The sequence below is a fragment of the Scleropages formosus genome, chromosome 23 (assembly GCF_900964775.1).
Source record: "Scleropages formosus chromosome 23, fSclFor1.1, whole genome shotgun sequence".
Classification (NCBI taxonomy): Eukaryota; Metazoa; Chordata; class Actinopteri; order Osteoglossiformes; family Osteoglossidae; genus Scleropages; species Scleropages formosus.
In genome coordinates this window covers 1,542,382-1,559,460 of record NC_041828.1, presented here as the reverse complement: position 1 = coordinate 1,559,460, position 17,079 = coordinate 1,542,382, and the positions used below count along the sequence as shown (strand labels likewise).

The window sequence follows — 17,079 nt, the reverse complement described above, 5'->3', positions numbered from 1 at the left end:
AATGTAATGCAAGTGACTCAGGAAAAAAGCTTCAAGCAACCACACTTTATTGTAAATAATACAGCAACTCATTGCTGAGCGAATAGCCAGCCCACACGCGTGGGACAGAACTGTACGAACTCGGCCCACTGTCAACTTGTCTGCCAGCCCGTCATCCTGCTTCATGCGAAAGTTTCCATCTTTCAGATTTTCTCCACTCCAGCAAGCACAGCACCTTGAGCATTTTCTCGCACTCCTTTCTTCATTCTTCGTCACCTCCTCAGGAGATGAACTGAGTCTGTGGAGTGATTGTTTCCACCTTGTGATCTGCAGGGTTTGCAGCTGCCTCATAGTTACAGATCGTCACCTCATGTCTGTGAGCCTGAGAGACACATTCAAAAGAACGGAGAAAGATTTCAACTCTGAATTGTGAGAATTTTTTTCTGTACAAAAGCTGCTAAATTTAACTATCTGTTGAACAAAGACAAGGATGGTAACTAGACAACAGGACCTGCTCAAGGAGTTCAGGCTACATGATATGCAAACCAAGTTATTTTTAAAAATATATACCTATATTTCTGTAAAATACAAAAAAGCAACCCCCTTACATTTATTCATTTAGCTAACGCTTTTCTCCAAAGCGACTGGCAATGTTAAGGTTACAATTATTTACCCATTTATACAGCTGGGTAATTTTACTGGAGCAATTCAGACTAAGTACCTTGCTCAAGGGTACTACAGCTGGAGGTGAGGCTCAAACCTGCAACCTTTAGGTCCAAAGGCAGTTGTTCTAACCACTATGCTACCAGCTGCCCCTTAAGTATCAAAATCAAACAGGAGCACCTAGGAAAGAAGAGATTAATAAATTTACGTAAATTCTCACACAGACCTCCATAAACTCCCCTCGGAGCCCAATGTAGAAAAGTCGCGTGGACTCCCCACCAAAGTTCCGTGACAAGTGGATGGACAGGTGGTTGACATTGGAGAATCGTGCAATCCTAAGGGAAGCAGCATATGTGGTGCAATAGTTGCCAGAAAGATCCAAAAACTCAGAACTAGAGAAAACCACGCTAGATCATCTTCTCTTCGCCTTACACATCTCGGGTCTTCAGCGGCAATGTTTATTAGCGACAAAAACAGGTATGTGGAACCACAGACAAGTGGTTTTGCAAAGGCATACGAGACAACCTGGACCAATATGTAGGGAAAAACGCTGGATGACATGCAGGCTTACTTGGTCGGGTATTCCAGTTCGGCCTGCGGGTCTCTGTTCAGTCGGAACGCTTGATCTGGTTCTTTGCTCGTGTCGTCAAACGACATATGTGGGATGTTCTTAAACCTACAACATAAGGTGAAAGTTCTCTCTCTCACACACTCTTCTCATCTGTAGCACAATTATTTTACTGCAGTTCCAAAGCAATGACCGCTGAGGAGCGTCTCTTTTGCAGTATAACAGTGCAAGAACAGTTGTACCAAATCTAACTGCAGCGTCACCGTGGCAGCATTATCAGTGTGTGCCAGAGGTACTTTGGCTGGAACGAAGCAATACGCAAAAATGAACTTCAAGGCACAAACAGCAGCGGACGGCCACTGTGAGGCGGGACAGTCGGGTTCGAGGAGAAGTAGCGTCACTCACAATCTCATCTCAGCAGGGTGAGTGTCGTCGTCGTCTCCAGCAATAATGATGCCTTTCAATTTAACACTGCCTGTGAACCTAAAAAAAATAACCATTACCAATACAAATTCAGACAAATTCATGGCTAAGAGATGGGAGAGGAGACACACGGGGAGGGTTTCCTTGAGAAGCCATTTGATGGAGGTGCATTATCTAGATTGTTAATGGAATTGGGATGGACAGAGAATCCCACCTAGGAGGTGGAAGAAAAGTAACTACTAGCGTGTCAGAAACAACTAAGCCCAAAAACAGTTTTCTTACGGAATATTGAACAGAAGTTCCTCATCAGCATCACTCTCCACAAACTGCAGAACACGGGAAAGAGAACAACAGGTATCAGTGAGTGAGCCAGCTTGTCCAGATCTTCTCCACAAACACACTTCTTCGGAAATGTTTACTGATTATTGGCTGGAATCTGAAATTGACATGCACTCATTTGTTTGCTCCAAAAAAAAAAAAAAAAAAAAAAAACGTGCTTTGCGGCTATTTTTTGGAAACATTATCCACCCATCATTCTCAAACCAACATTTACACAAACTTTACTGTTGAATTGCAGCGCTGCGGGTTGTTAGAAATGACACAGGACAAACATGGGCCATTTCTTGAGCCAAAATGGCGACTGCAACAAGGCAGTTTGCAGTGAAAACGCTACTACATCTGCAAGTGCAACACTCCACGAAATCCAGAGCTCATCAGTTTGGCAGAGCGCTCTTTTAGGTGTTATTTGGATGGCTTCCACTACCTTCTCCCGGTCTGTGCGCTGATCCCAAGGCTTGAACACAAGTTTGCCGTCACCGTCTCGGCTCTCGTTCAGGCACTCCAGTTTCTCGATGTCAATGCGCCGGTACAGCCCGTACTCTAAACCCCGCTCGGCTGGTTCGTGTTCCCCTTCGCAGGTGCATCCGTGACCACCATGTCCGTGCCCGTGACCTGACATGGTTCAATTTCTAGTAGTACCTCGCCCACAGGACAAGACCAAACTCACTTGTCTTCCAACTCGCGTGTCACAGGCGAAACAAGATCTCGCAATGCGATTTGGGGGAACACGTCAAAGCACGTGATTCCTATTGTCCAATCAAATAACTCCAGAAAAACTGACCACGTGTCCATCACAGTCCAATCATCTAAGTAACTGTTGTAAACACTTCGCCAATGTGAGGTGGGGGTACGCATTAGAGCACGTGACCTTCCCTGTCCAATCAGAAAAGAAAAGAAAGCGTTTCACCAATGTGATTTGGGGGAATGCTCCAGGCCACGTGTCCATTACTGTCCAATCGGGTAAATAGCAGCACTTCACGCCCTTTTTATGCTAGGAGGACTCGTGATCGTCACTATTTAAATGCGGTAGTTAGGTTGTACACCTTCGTCCTAATCTACGTTCTGAGAGCACTCTGAAAAGTACTTCTAAATCGAATTATTTGAAACGAGATCCTAAGTTACTCTTCATTTAAATGGAAAAAATATCCACCTATTTTTTTGCACACATGATGATTGATAAACGATATGCTAACTTAGTTGAGTACTCTGCACGTCTTAATTTACCCATAACCCGCCATTCCTGAGTGAGCTACTTCATTTGATCTGTGATTTGATATACAACAACGATAATCAGAATTGGTAACAAACCAGCAATCTATTGAATGTAATAAACATAGACAGATTTTTCACCGGGGGAGGCGTGGAATCACGTGTGACTGGAGAAGTAACAAGGGGTTCGAACCCGGGCTGCTTCTCATCATGTCCCTCCCGCTTACTGAGATCTTCCATGTCGACGAGCGCAGCGCACCGATCGGTGTCACTTGAACTTTATCAGTTCCGTCACATCGTGTAGAAATGCTGTTTTTGAAGCGTCTGCGGTGGATGCTTCATAGATACCACTACAAAGTGGAATTTAAAGTGTAATGCGCTCCTTAAAACAGCTCGTATTAACTGGGCTCCCGGCACAGCTTGGCAATTTGATCAGAAGGACAGTTACACTCGGGACTGGTAAATCTTTTGAAATGACAAATGTAGGAATTAGACTCTAGGAAACGAGGTCCAAGATCGGGGCTAAAATCGCTCACTGAGCATCAGGTCAAAGTGGAAGGCAGCGGACATCAACTTTTTTCTTTCATTTAGCAGAAAACAGTGATTACAAAGTAGTATTTAGTTTCCCGAGGGCGACTTCAAATGCTAAACACACGAAACTCAATATAATCGTTCATTTTAAGTATTTGCGGAGATGTGTTCGTGGCAGTAAAATGTTTTTTTCATTATTTTAATGTTTTTTTTTTCTTAGGACTTTAATAAACTGAATATATTAGAGGATGCCGAATTTAAATAAGCTATAAAGTAACATTACAATTTATTTTACAACATGAATCATCGCTGTGTTATTCTACAAATACATGTCTTCTTAACACCGATCTTGTTACTGGAATTTCCAAGAACGGGCTGAGCACAACTGAAATAACAACGGCTTCGACATGATTATTACTCGAGTCGTTTCATGCATTAAATCGACCCCTCGCGAAAGCTTTTCCAAACAACATTCGGCGTCCACGTACTTCATTAAGCAAAACCAACAGAGAGAAAAGACGCTACTTCGTTCGTGCGGATGTGGTGGCGCGAGGCAGCGCGCGAAAAAATAAGTTACGTCACAATGCGACCAAAACGCGCTGGCGCGCTGGCTGCGCGCGCCATCTCTGCAACTCGAGCGGTCTGCGCGGGTAGGCGCGCGCCGGACACTCAAGGGAAAGAAGAGAGAGCGAAAAAAAAAAAAAAACAACAATAACGAAAAGCAGGAGAAGAAAAAGAAAAAGGCAGAGGAAACAGAGCGGGACCGCGTTAAGATGTGAGGTGGTGTATTAGAGAGTGGACACCCGCGATCCAGAGCCGCTTCTTCTTCTGCCGCCGCCGCCGCCACCGCCACCGCCGACGCCGCCGCCGCCGCGAAACCCGCGCACGTGCGCTGCTTCTCGCGACCAGCGAACATCATGGACGCGTCCGCCAAAGTGCAGCGGCGCAGCAAGCGCAACATGGACAAGTTCGAGGAGCGGCTGGCCGAGGAGGTGCGCAAGTACAGGAACCTGTACGACTCGTCGCTGAAGGACTACAAGAACAGCCAGATGACGATGAACTCGTGGCGCGAGATCGCCAAGATCCTGGGCACGGACGAGCACTACTGCCGCCACAAGTGGAAGTGCCTGCGCGACCGCTTCGTCAAGGCCACCAAGCGGATGGAGGGGCGCGCGGGCGAGGCGGTCGCCGACTCGGACATGCCCTACATCTGCATCACGCTCTTCTGGCTCTCCAGCTTCGTGAAGCCCGGCAAGTTCAGGAGGAACTCCTCGGAGTCTGAGGAGGTAAGGGGCGGCTCGCGGGGCGGCTCGCGGCGCGGAGATCAAACATCCGCTGTGACAGGAAAACGAGCCGCGCACGTGAGCAGCGCGGAGGGGAAGCGCGGGCGACGCGACGTGTGGGCTGTGCGCGCGGACGCTCGCGACTCGGTCCCGAGCGGAGACACGGACGGAGCGTCACGTTCGGCGCTGACGAGTCGAACGTGCGCGCCTTTCGCAGCGTAACTAAGGCGGCGTTCGCGAACAGTTTTCGGGCGTAACGAACTCGTCTCGTGTGTCCCGACCCCCAGCTCCGAGTCCATGGTCGGAGGCACCTGCAACCGGCAACAACCGGAAGCGCGCGGTCGGCAGGTGGCGCAGTGGTTAGAGCCACTCATTCATTCACTCACTCAGTGCCTGTGGTTCGAGTCCCACCCCCCGCTGCTGTATTATAGGTACAGTGACAAATTATCGAGTGTTGAAACGGCTCCGTGAGCGGAAGTATGGTAACACCGACCCAGTGTCAGATGAATCGTGGCCCAAATCAAGTGCGACATATATATATTATATACAGTGTGAAAGGACACAACGGGGCACCACGAGAACGTGCGTGGAAAAGGGAGCGGAGTGTCAGCGTAACGCGTACCGGTGCCGTGAACATCCACGCAAAGCACAGGCCGCGATAAATGTCTGAGCGGGGAGGAGGGTGGATCTCGGTCCAACGCGCGCGAACATCCAGGACCTTCGGTAAAAGGTGTCCGAGGAGCGGTGCGGAGGCGCGAGGGAGACGGCCTCCAACCTGTCTTTGAACGTTCCCCAGGTGTCCAGGAAGAGGAAGCTGGAGTCCGACGACGACGAGTTCATGGACTCCCGGCTGGAGGGCTTCGAGAGGCGCAGGGACGAACTGGCGGGGGAGAACGCCGATGAGGACGCCAGGTTCGCCCAAACCGTCACCGACATGCTGAGGAAACTTCCTCCGCAGCAGAAGTCCCTGGCGAAGTTCAAGATCCACCAGCTGCTCTTCGAGATGGAGCAGGCCCAGTACGGAGCCCAGAGCGAGCCAAAGTCGTAGCTCTCCGCGCCCTGCATCGACCGTAGTTTGCAATGTGAATAACTTCTCTTTTTTTGCTATTTGTTATACAAATATGTATTTTTATATTAACATTTACATTTTGGAAGTATCTGTTTTGACATTGGCTGGAACACTTTAAATAATTGTCCTCTCCTTTATGGTACCCTTGAAAACTGAACAAACTCATTTAGCTGCATTCCTTCCAAATGAAAAATAAAAGCAGTAAATGTGAAATCGAGGTCTTCCGCTAAGTGTTACTGCTTTCCCTGATGCTGGTCCGCTAACGTACGTCTCCCAGAGGTGAGCGAAACACACCTTGCTGCTCGGCGCATCGCTAAAGACACACTCCAGGTGGCGTCCGCCTGTTTCGTGAACATTTCCTGCCTGTCCCTCCGGCCGCTGCCCACTCTGCTGTTGGAAGGCTGGACCTTGTGAGGTACATTTTTTGTCCACCGCACGAACAGGACCTGCACAGTGTCTTCCGTTACACGTTCAGGAGGGGCAACCGGAGATCCCCCAACTCAACACTGCAGATAAGTGCTCGTATCCAGAGTGCACCGCAGTGGATACTGAGTGTGCTCTCCTGAAAAGAGTTGTCACCACATGCCTGGCCTTTGTGCCTGGTGAGAGTTTCTTGTGGTCTCTTCAAACTGCCACAAGGAGTAGGCCACCCACCTTTTACTCTATGATCCGGTTGCAAGTTTTTCCATTAACAGTTATAGCGCCACCCAGTGGTGGGCAGTATTTACAACACACCTCCCAATACAGACATTTACATGGACACCATGAGAACTATGCTAGTGACCCCCTTGTCCTGGGTGATTTACAGCCCTGGATGAACTTCACAACGATTTTCCCATTTATGCAGCAGGGTATTCTTACTGTATCAATTCAGGATAAGCACTACATGGGGGGTGATTCAAACCCAGGACCTTCTGCTAGCAGGGTGTTAGTTGTACCGTCTGTGCTCCTGCTAAACCTTATACAGGTCTTTGCTTACTGAAGCAATTACAGTTAAATGCCTTGCATAAGGACACAAGAGTAGAGTCCACTGTGGAAACAGTCAGTTCTTTTTATCAGGAATCCAGGTTCAAATGAACACACATACACTGACCGAAACCGCTTGTCCCAAGTGGGGTCGCGGCAAACCAGAGCCCAACCTGACGACACAGGGCGCAGGGCTGGAGGGGGAGGGGGAGGGGGCACACCCAGGGCGGGACGCCAGTCCGACACACACCACCCCAAGCAGGACGCGAACCCCAGACCCACGAAAGGGCAGGACCTGGCCAAGCCTGCTGCACCAAAGCATCCTCCTCAAATGAACAGGCAAATCCAAAAAAATCAGATACACTTAAACATAACACCACTAAAGTATCTCATCATGCAAGTGTCCCCTGGAACATGTATTTCCTGTGCAGCTGCAGCAGTAAACACCAACAGTGAACATTTAAGTCTAGATTAAGTACACTGTAGTACAATGTAGGCTCCCCTTGTTTTTTGTTACTCCTCCTCAGAACCTGCAAAGTTGCCTTGTTTGCAGTTAAGAAACAAAAAGTGACCTTATCTAAGGCCTTTGTTGTGCAAACTAGGGTAACATTATCTGGCACTTTTGGAGAACACATAATTATCATTTCCCTGCAGCACACTGGGGGGTACAGAGCAGTCAAACAAGTGACTCACAGCAGCAGGGCGTCTCGCAGGGTAAGTGCCTCTTTGGAATGGCTCCATGCAGGAAGTTTGCTGGGAGGCGACGCGTGTGTGTGAACCGGAGCGAATGACACACACCTTTACATTTTAGATAAGCAAGCATGAAGAATACATGAGCGATGTCTGATTCACTGTGGCTCCTTTGCTATTCACATGCAAGTTGTGTGAGGACAGTGGTACTTTCCTCCACTGGTCTGTATATTATATTGCCTCTTAATGAAATAAAAGTGAACGAAATGAACTAAAACAAAGCAGCCTAAAATAAAAACAAAAGCAACAAGTACACACTTGGTAAAAGGGGGGGAAAAAAAAAAAAAAGTCTAAAATATTCACCGTAAGGGCAAACTGGTTGATTTTATTAAAAATTTCCATACAACATTTATTAAAATCTATTAAAATTACTATGTTGATCCACATCTACTTGGGTGCCAGTTCCAGAAAACTGGGTCCCCGAGCTGAGAAATAAATACAGCAGAGTGAAGCTAAAGGACACACTCTTTCTTCCTTTCATCCCTCCCTCCCTCCCTCCCTCCCTGTCTCTCCACACATCTGTCCTTCCATCCAGCTACTTCCTTTGTCCCTCTGTCCATTAGCCTGTTGTCGCTACTCCTTCCCTCACAAGCACACAGAAATCCAGGGTGTGGGGTGCAGTACATACGGACTGAACACGGCACATCTGCTGGTCTGTGTGTGCATGAGACATGGTGTATGCGAATATTCAATGTGTGGGAGGTATGTTTTAAAAGGGGAGGGGTACTACAGAACTCCCATGATGCTTTGAATAAAAAAAAAAAAAAAAAAAAAAGCCTCTCGCTCTTCTTCTCTCGCTCGCTCGCTCACATCATCCTCTTCTCTATCGGCGGGAAAACCTGTTCTTGAAAGCTTTTATAGTTTTGGCCATCATGGGGGCAATCTCTGCAAGGAAAAGCGACACAGGCAACAGTTGCGGAGGCACCGGAACAGGCAGTTTTTGAACAGGCAGTTTGTTCGTCACACACACGCTCTCCTCAACCCGATACTCACTTTTAACTTGCGGTCTGTCTCTGGCTCCGTGCGCAACCCCGGCACTAGCCTGCCCCCCAGCAGACAAGCGAGCAGACAGGGGGGTGCTGCTGTGGCTGGAGTGAGCAGAGTCACCCGACTGGGAGCTGTAGGAGAGTGCTGGTCTCACCCTGAGGGAGAGACATGCAGGCTGAAGGGAAACCCACCCCGAGCTTAACAGTACAAAACATACTAGCATTTCTCTACGTTTGTCCATCCATCATCAATAACCTCCTGTCCAACACAGGGTCACGGTGGTCCAGAGCCTATCCCGGAAGCAGAGGGTGTGAGGCAGTGCACACAATGGACGTCAGTGGAGCACAGTACAATCACAGTCACGCACCAGGGAGGGCAATTCAGACACCGAAGTCCACCTGAAACACATCTTTGAGCTGTGGGGGGGCGAACGTGTGGAGAAAACCTAAATGCAGAGCGAGGCAGATTTGAACCCTTGTCTGAATGCACAGCCCAGGAGACATGAGGTTCTCTAAAAACAAGCAATGCTTTGTCTGTTGCGAGGGCTGGATTATTTCACCCTTTACTGTGCAAATTAGTTTGAAATACATTTTCCCTCCAAGTATTAATTCTAGCCGTTCTAGAGTTCATGTGAGAGAAAACACTACATAAAGTTTGTTGGAAGTTGTTTTGGAGAAAAGCATCTGATAAATAAATACATGTAAATGTAGAACACTGAACCACGGTGGCACAGCGAGTAGTGCTGCTGTCTCACAGTGCCTAGGTGGTGCGAGAGGATGGGGGTTTGATCCCCACTCAGTGTGTGGAGTTTGCATGTTCTCCCCATGTCTGCATGGGTTTCCTCCCACAGTCCAAAGACATGCTGTTCACCCATTGTGTGTGAATGACAGAGAGAGTGTGTTCCACTGATGTATAGATGAGTAACCCATTCTAAGTAGTGTATCTAGCAGTGTAAGTCACTCCCGTGAATAAGGTATGTGGGCTGATAACACTACATAGTGTTCTTTGGAAGTCCCTTTGGAGAAAAGCATCTGATAAAGGTGACAAGTGCATTTATTCATTCAGCTGATGCTTTTCTCCAAAGCGACTTAGTGTTAAAGTTACAATTATACAGCTGGCTAATTTTTAGTGGAGCAATTTAAAGTAAGTACCTTACTCAAGGGTACTACAGCCAGGGGTGGGAATCAAACCTGCGACCTTCAGATCCAAAGGCAGTAGCTCTAACCACTATGCTACCAGCTGTCACTATTGGTTGGATTCCTCGATGCTCTTAGTGCTGTGTGCACCTGGGAATCAAAGAACGCGGGAACTGAGATGGAGAAGGTCTTTGACGTACGATGGCGCTCCCTTCCAATGACCTCCTCCTAACTGCAGTTTGTCCTGAGGTCCCCTTACCCTGTGTTATATAAACTAAAAGGATATATAAACAATCAACATGCATGGATGCTATCTTGTGTAACGGGTTTCGCAATATTTTAACACTATTTTCACACATTATTTATGTTGGAATGACACTAAGAGTAATAATATAGTGGAGTCCTAGAATTATATTTTTATACTGCTCCATTGTTTTCACTTTAATTTCCAAATCTGTTTTCTGTTACTCTTTCCTTTCAGCACCACCAGAATACTCACATTTTCATTTGTTAGTCACTGTAAATCAAGGTAACTGCAACGGAATCGCAAGGGAAACGTAAACATTCTGCATACAAAACATTTTCGTACATAAATGGCAGTCGCAGCCTTATTGGCTCCTCTGACAGTGGGTAGGAGTTGGAGCAGAGTGGCGAGCCCACGGAGCGCTCGCTTACATGCTCCAACCAAACGTAATAAGGGTGATGGGACGGCCATCGCAAGTCCTGCTTCTCCGCAGTCATACAAGTGGAGGCCCACCTGTGTGACCGGTTTCCTAAGAACATGGGTTCCACAGAACTTTTCAGAGTTCTTGGCTGCTCCTCACTAGATCCACATTCGTCAGTCAGCAAGTTATCTTTGTTTTAAATTAAATGTCATCTTTCATCCATCACAGAGCACATATTTGCGCTAACAGCCAGAGCGAAACCTCAGCTGCTCGCAGCCACACTGTGTCAGAGACATTGCCGTTCTCACCGAACTGGGCTGTGACTGGAGCTGGAGCCGGAGCCACCGCCACCGCCGCCACCGCCGCCACCACCTCCGCTGCCGCTCGCTGTGCCAAACTTCTCCTGCCGGCGTCGGACATCACGCGGGGGTTTCACCACCGAATTCACGTACGCCATTTTCACCTGGCGACCTGTGCAACACGAAACAACACTGGGGTCCACCTCACACTCCAACACACACTTTGTGGGCGGGGACACGGGAGCCGACACGAAGGGGACACAGGCACCTTTGGGCCGCTGGGCATGAGCGGAGCTGATGTTCTGGGTTAGCGTGCGCAGCCGCTCCTCCCTCTCGTCGTACAGACGCAGGTACATCTCACGCCAGGACTCGTACTCCTGCGGCGACTCGTGCTTGAAGTCCCGCCGGCAGTGGCGCATCCATAGCTCATCCGTCTCCTCCATGAAGCACTGGGAGAGACAAAGAGCTCTTGGCTCTACAGGCTCACCGCACTCTACTGCCGCACTCTGCTACCGTGTTTGGCCTTAGCATCCTGTATCAGTTAACACGCTGCGCTACGCTGTGGGTCTTGTTCTGTTTCTCTGAAGAGCTCCAGGAGTTTTTATTCCTGCCAGGTAGTATGTTGTACCTGGTTATACTGCTCAGTGGTGTCAGTGAGTGTACGTGTGTGCTGTACCTGGTTATATTGCTCGATGCGGAACAGCTGCTCAGGGGTGCATCTCTCCAGAACAGGCTCCAGGATCTCAAATGGGACGCCGCCAACCTCATCAATTGCTGGGGCGCGCGCACACACACACACACACACACACACACACACACACACACACACAGAGAGAGCAGGCTGCTTAATGCACAAAGCAATCAAATACACAAGTCCCATCTTCCAAAGAACACACACACAGTCAGTAGCAAAGCCAACAATCGGCAGCGCATCAAATATATTTGTAACAAAACACACACAGAGAAGTACCGCGTTTCCTAGGACTCACAGTCAATATTGTTCTGCAGGACCCGGATGCACTGTTCATACAGAGTCATCATCTTTGGCAGGTAGGTGGTCTTTGAACCCGAGTAAACACCCGTCTTGGTGTTGAGGCGCCGACCACTGAATCCAGCATCTTCCTCATCACATGACACAGGAACTATGGTGCGCGGAGGGGAACGACACACACTGGCCAGTTAGAGCTGGGGCCAGTAACACACAGAAGGGCAGAACACATAGTAACTGGAGCAAAGTCAGTGAAGAGAATCGCAAAAGCCAACATAAGAAAAAAAGTGTTGTGTACAGGGGAAAAGGGAGACAGAAGAAGAGCCCGAACAAACAGAGAGGAGGAGGGAAGGCAGCACACGTTCAGTGGGCACCACAGTGGGGGTAGTCGGTACCTTTGCGTCTCTGCGGGGACAGCGGGGTGATGTCGATGGAGGGCAGGGGTCTGTAGTTGGGCTGGATCGCTGGCAGGGGGATGTCAGGAAGCATAGGAACCTCATCAATGACCTGAGGGGCAAAGCAGACAAGCGGCGCGAGATCAAGAGAGAGAAGAGAAAGAGGAACGACGGGACAAATGAGACATCGCTTCATGAGCTGCACCCACACCAGGACAGCGATGAGACTCGGTGGACCAGACTCACCTTCTGGCGCTTCTCTGCAACCGGGGCTGTTGGGGCAGGAGCTGCAGGGGTAGGGGCCGCAGGGGGTTCGGGCCGCTTGCTACACGTCCCATTGGACTTGCTTGACTTTGTGGGTATCGAGGGGCCGGCAGCAGGGGTGGGCTGAGAACACTGGGCAAGACGAGGAGGCTTCTTTTTCTTCTTCTTGCTTGAGGTGGGGGCATCGTACGTGAGGAAGGACTCAAAAGACATGGTGGGTGCCTCGAAGGCCTCCTCTTCCTCATCATGACCTCTTTGCGCCACTTCTGGGTTACTCCTGCGCTCCTGCGACCTGCCTGGAGCAGAAAAGAAAGGTCCCACAACAGCCTTTTTGGGATCCGGAAGGACAGCTCCTGAACCGGCATCCCTGACTTCCGCAGCCCCTCGACTTACGGACAAGATGTGGCCGCGCACTGCACCGAACCAATCAAACTCCTGCGTTCACAGAAGTGCACAAAGCAGACCCTGACAGCACAGTTGCCCAAATTTCTCCGTTTGAAATTAACAGTTTTGTTCAGTTCCAGTCGCTGGTCCCACCCCCCACCAAGCCGAGGCACAACGCGACGAAAACGCTGCTATCTGTGAGGTCACAGGCCAAAACATGAAATACCGCAGTACATGCAAGGGAGGTAGGAGGAGAAAGCCAGTCTGGACATGTCTGATGGTAGGTGCTGGTGCAGGGGCTCAGCAACAGCTCAGCCAATAAGGAGAGTATCTCCTCGCACCGCCGTGAGCCACAGAGAACATGGTGCACCAACAAGTCGCTGCTGCTAAAGCTGTACACAAAACTAGGCATTCTCAGCACTGCCCTTAAAACCCACACGCACGCACGCACGCACACACTCGACACTTACCCTCACCCAACCCTTTCTTGTCCTTCTCCTTCTTCCCTTCCCTCTCACCATGTGGGGTCGAGTGTCTGCTGTGTTTGGAGGACCTGTGTGTGGCACTAGCCTGCCGCTCACTCTCTGCAGCCGCACGCTTCTTCCCATCAGTGCAGCTCACGCTGCCACTATGAGCCCTCCGGCTGTGGTCCGCGTGGTGGCGCCGTCGTTCGGACTCTCGATCTTTGTGCTGCTTCATGTGTTTGACCTCTTTGCGAGGGGGGCTGGGCACAGGCCCATCCTCAGGGGGGCTCTCATACCCCTCTGATTGGTAGCCTCCTTGAAGGGGGCTGTAGTGGTGCTGCGGGGGCGAGAGGGAGTAACTGGGCCGATATCCACTGTCCGCCTCCTCCTCCTCCTGTTCTTGTTCCTCTATTTCTTCTTCTTCCTCCTCCTGCTCCTCCTCCCCTCCTATGTAGTGCGGCTGCTCTGGAGAGGGATCTCTAGGCCGTTTGTGCACCCTGTTCCCTCCATCAGATCGCCGCGTGTGACTCCTCACCTCCTTCCCATCACCAGGCCTGTTGACACAACAGCAGGCAAATGTAACGAAAAGCAATGAAGAAACAAAGAAACCAAAAAACATGTTTAAGCCACCATGATGGTCACTCTAATGAACACTTTCCCTGAGCAAAGCTCACACATTCGGGGTACACCAAGTGCCGTCGAGTGGAAGCGAACACTTCCTCGCAACTGCTTGCGTGGTTTCTATCGTGAGACAGGGTGCACAAGTGGTGTACCATTACCTCCTTCCACACGCATCTTGGGACTGCGGTAGGAAACCCATGTGAACAAGGCAAAACGTGTCCCCCCCCCAAGGATCTGCGAGACACCAGCGAGACCTGCTTCGCCACATTTTCCAAAGGTACTGAGAGCGAACAAAACGAGTATATATAGAGTATTCACATTTTCGTTTGCGAGCCATTTGAAATACAAAGCACACTGGATGGAATCGGAAACAAAAAGTTTTTGCAAATAAAACGCAGCGGGGGGGAGACACGCTGACTGAGTCAGTCAGAAGTACGGTGCCTAAGTGCAGTGCTGGCATCCGAAGTCATGGCACAGTACATGGAGCAGTCATCCTTAAGTCTGACTACTGAACATCAAGATGAAACTGATGTAGTACGCTCGAGAGGACAGCCTTAGTCCTCCTTACTCCTAAGTCCGGGTTGTTGTCAGCGCAGCACTGGCACCAACGGCAATGATTCTGTACTTTAATTTCCGTGCTACCTCCAGCAGAGTGGAGAAACACTTTGAGAGCTTCTGAAGAAATATTAATTCATAATACCTAATAAAAGCACACAAATCGAGACAGCTGGCAGCGTAGTGGTAAGAGCTGCTGCCTTCGGAGCCAAATATTTGCAGGTTCGAATCTCACCTATGGCTCTTGTACCTGTAAGCAAGGCTCTTACCCTAAATTGTTCCAGTAAAATTACCCAGCTGTACAAATGGGTAAATAACTAAGTAGCTTAACACTGTAAGTCACTTTGGAGAAAAATGTCAGATGAATAAACAGATGTAAATTGAAACAAAGAAAACGGCAGAGAAAAAAATAATTGTGGCAGTACAGATGCCCTGTCATTCTCCCTCATGTTTGACAGACCTTCTTTATTTCTCAGTCCTGAACACGTGCAGCTGGTCTGCAAATAAAAAGTGCCAAGTGCCCAGAGTCACCCTGCTGTCTTCGCCCACAACATCTCACCTGCCCTCACGGACCCACCTGACCACAGGCTGGGGAACCAGCGTCTTCCACTTGGCCACCAGGTTCTTGGCCACTTCCCCTACAACTTCATGCTTCCGCAGAGAGTTCACAGCCTTCCCCACCCCAGTTTCCTGCACAGAGAAGCACCACACAATGCAGGACAATGACTTGTGTCCAAAAGACTGCAGGTTTTAAAGCTCTTGGAGGAGCTCTTCAGCCGTACCCTTGAGAAAGTTCAGCAAATGAGGGACAATCAAGATCAAAATACAGAGTTTTATGTAACCATGATCATAGTGTCAAGAACAAAAAATACAAAAGAAAGGAGGAGCAGTGTGCATGTGTGTGAGCGTGCGCACATGAAAGTGAGTCGGCGTGTTAAGCGCTTATGGACAAACACGCCTGAGAAGTTGCCGAGCATGAGGGCAAGCTGAATGATGTCATCAAGTGGTGCCGGTAAAGAGGATCTTGTTCTGCTCCACTGCTTCCGCTCTCACTCTCAATATGTGGGTAAATAAGTAATGTGGTTGGCAGCAGAGACAAGATTTCTTTTCCAACCATGTTCCCTGCTGCACCCCAAGCGTTGCCACCATCATGCATCGAATCCCATCCTCCAGCACCATCTCTTACCACCAGGATGTCCACAGTCATGGGAAGAACTTCCAGCCTCCTCAGGGTCTTCAGCAGCTGCACACAGAGCGAGAGAGACAGAGTTGGGGCGAAGGTGAACTGGGATGCACCGCACTGTGTTTACACCACACAAAGTCCACGGCAGAACAAAGCAGAAAACCACTATCAGCACAGATGAGGTAGTAAAAAGTGTCTCCTTTTACCGTAGTACCGGAGAGGAACATCAATGCCATCTCAGTGAGCAGTCTGACTGCTGACACTTTGAACAACACACTCTTGTGACACTGGACCTCAACTGCACACCGTCATGGTGTGATGACAGCGTGGATGGGGGATGTCACGAGCTAACGAGAAAACCGTAGTAAGGTACTACTCCTAAATCGCTCCAGTAAAAATTACCCAGCTGTATAAATGCGTCAATAGTTGGAACCTCAACATGTAAGTCGCTTTGAAGAAAAGCGGCGGATAAATACGTAAACGTAAATGGAAAACGCTCAGGGTCTCAGGGAGCACAGGCCTCTTTGTCTGAGCAGAGAGCAGGAGCCTTTGGTCGAACTGTGCGACAACGAGATCGACGCGCAACGCGATACAAAGCGTTCCAACGTGAAACGTGCGTTACCGCGTTACAGTGACAGCATTATAGTGCGATACAATGCATTGCTGTGTAATACAGAGCGATACTGTGCGTTACAGTGTGTGACAGTGCAATACTGCGTTACTGTGTGTTACAATTGAATTCAGCACAGTGTGGGCCAGTCAGTGCATTGAAGGGGGGATACTGTGCGAATCAGTGCGTTACTTACGGGGTGTTGCAATGCGATGCAGTCTTTACACAATCATCATCATCATCATCATCATCATCATCATCATGATCATGTGTTATGGGAGAGAGTCTGACACCGTGTGTGTTACACTTTCCTGTGGGATCATTTGTGTGACACGGCGTGTTAAGCCATCTTTCGAGGTGATTTGTGTCTTATATTGTGTTACACGTCACCCTCCCTCCATATCCCAGTTTTTCCCCTTTTTCTCTCCACCCCCCTCCTCTTCCTCCCACGACAGCTGCTCGCGCGGCTGCTGTGCCACCAACCGACCGACATAACCCGTGACGTGATCTTTAAAATGCCGTTTTAATCCGCGAAACTCCGCGCGGGGGCCGCGAGCCCTCGTGCCCCACGGCTCGTCCCGCAGCCCCACGCACGTCCGCGCGCCTCCCGCGGCCGCGCAGCCCCGTTTACCTTGCGAGGCTCCTGGTTCTCCGAGAGCCTGGACTGCAGCTTCTCCACCATCTCCAGCAGCTGATCCGCCATGTTCGCTGCTGGCGGACCAGCCCGGAAGTGGCCTCAGTTCGGCGG

The 17,079-nt window shown here is 49.6% G+C and overlaps 3 protein-coding genes across 4 annotated transcripts; 1 reads left to right on the top strand and 2 right to left on the bottom strand.

Moving 5' to 3' along the window:
* Positions 1 to 25: 25 nt before the first annotated feature.
* Positions 26 to 3,329, bottom strand: pithd1 (PITH (C-terminal proteasome-interacting domain of thioredoxin-like) domain containing 1). Its single transcript, XM_018747785.2, has 6 exons — positions 2,397 to 3,329; positions 1,916 to 1,959; positions 1,616 to 1,693; positions 1,214 to 1,318; positions 869 to 977; positions 26 to 361 (listed from the first exon to the last, which is right to left on the bottom strand). Exons 1-6 carry the CDS (start codon positions 2,589 to 2,591, stop codon positions 260 to 262), a joined length of 633 nt encoding a protein of 210 aa, XP_018603301.1. The 5' UTR covers positions 2,592 to 3,329; the 3' UTR covers positions 26 to 259.
* Positions 3,330 to 3,405: 76 nt separating this feature from the next.
* On the top strand, positions 3,406 to 6,750 carry LOC114909421 (uncharacterized). The gene is made up of 2 exons (XM_029248559.1): positions 3,406 to 4,998; positions 5,792 to 6,750. Exons 1-2 carry the CDS (start codon positions 4,630 to 4,632, stop codon positions 6,041 to 6,043), a joined length of 621 nt encoding a protein of 206 aa, XP_029104392.1. The 5' UTR covers positions 3,406 to 4,629; the 3' UTR covers positions 6,044 to 6,750.
* A 1,533-nt stretch (positions 6,751 to 8,283) lies between these two features.
* eloa (elongin A) lies at positions 8,284 to 17,079 on the bottom strand. Of its 2 annotated transcripts, none has more exons than XM_018747787.2 (12): positions 16,963 to 17,079; positions 15,725 to 15,781; positions 15,098 to 15,228; positions 13,369 to 13,916; positions 12,497 to 12,810; positions 12,251 to 12,362; positions 11,857 to 12,009; positions 11,544 to 11,641; positions 11,136 to 11,316; positions 10,877 to 11,039; positions 8,774 to 8,922; positions 8,284 to 8,665 (listed from the first exon to the last, which is right to left on the bottom strand). In XM_018747787.2, the coding sequence occupies exons 1-12, from the start codon at positions 17,032 to 17,034 to the stop codon at positions 8,604 to 8,606; spliced, it is 2,040 nt and encodes a 679-aa protein (XP_018603303.2). In that variant the 5' UTR covers positions 17,035 to 17,079; the 3' UTR covers positions 8,284 to 8,603. The 2 variants fall into 2 exon arrangements, with proteins under 2 accessions (XP_018603303.2, XP_018603304.2); XM_018747788.2 differs by having other exon boundaries at positions 15,116 to 15,228.

Bases quoted from the DNA above. Each gene is read 5' to 3' on its own strand.
- pithd1 (XM_018747785.2), bottom strand. From the start codon at position 2,591: ATGTCAGGTCACGGGCACGGACATGGTGGTCACGGATGCACCTGCGAA. The intron at 1,694-1,915 runs GTAAGAAAACTG...TATTTTTTTTAG, and splicing joins GAACTTCTGTTCAATATTCC to GTTCACAGGCAGTGTTAAAT. The intron at 978-1,213 runs GTAAGCCTGCAT...TGCTTCCCTTAG, and splicing joins GAACTGGAATACCCGACCAA to GATTGCACGATTCTCCAATG.
- LOC114909421 (XM_029248559.1), top strand. From the start codon at position 4,630: ATGGACGCGTCCGCCAAAGTGCAGCGGCGCAGCAAGCGCAACATGGAC. The intron at 4,999-5,791 runs GTAAGGGGCGGC...AACGTTCCCCAG, and splicing joins ACTCCTCGGAGTCTGAGGAG to GTGTCCAGGAAGAGGAAGCT.
- eloa (XM_018747787.2), bottom strand. From the start codon at position 17,034: ATGGCGGATCAGCTGCTGGAGATGGTGGAGAAGCTGCAGTCCAGGCTC. The intron at 13,917-15,097 runs GTGAGATGTTGT...TTGTGTCAACAG, and splicing joins AGGTGGGTCCGTGAGGGCAG to GCCTGGTGATGGGAAGGAGG. The intron at 12,811-13,368 runs GTAAGTGTCGAG...TTTCTGCTCCAG, and splicing joins CAAGAAAGGGTTGGGTGAGG to GCAGGTCGCAGGAGCGCAGG.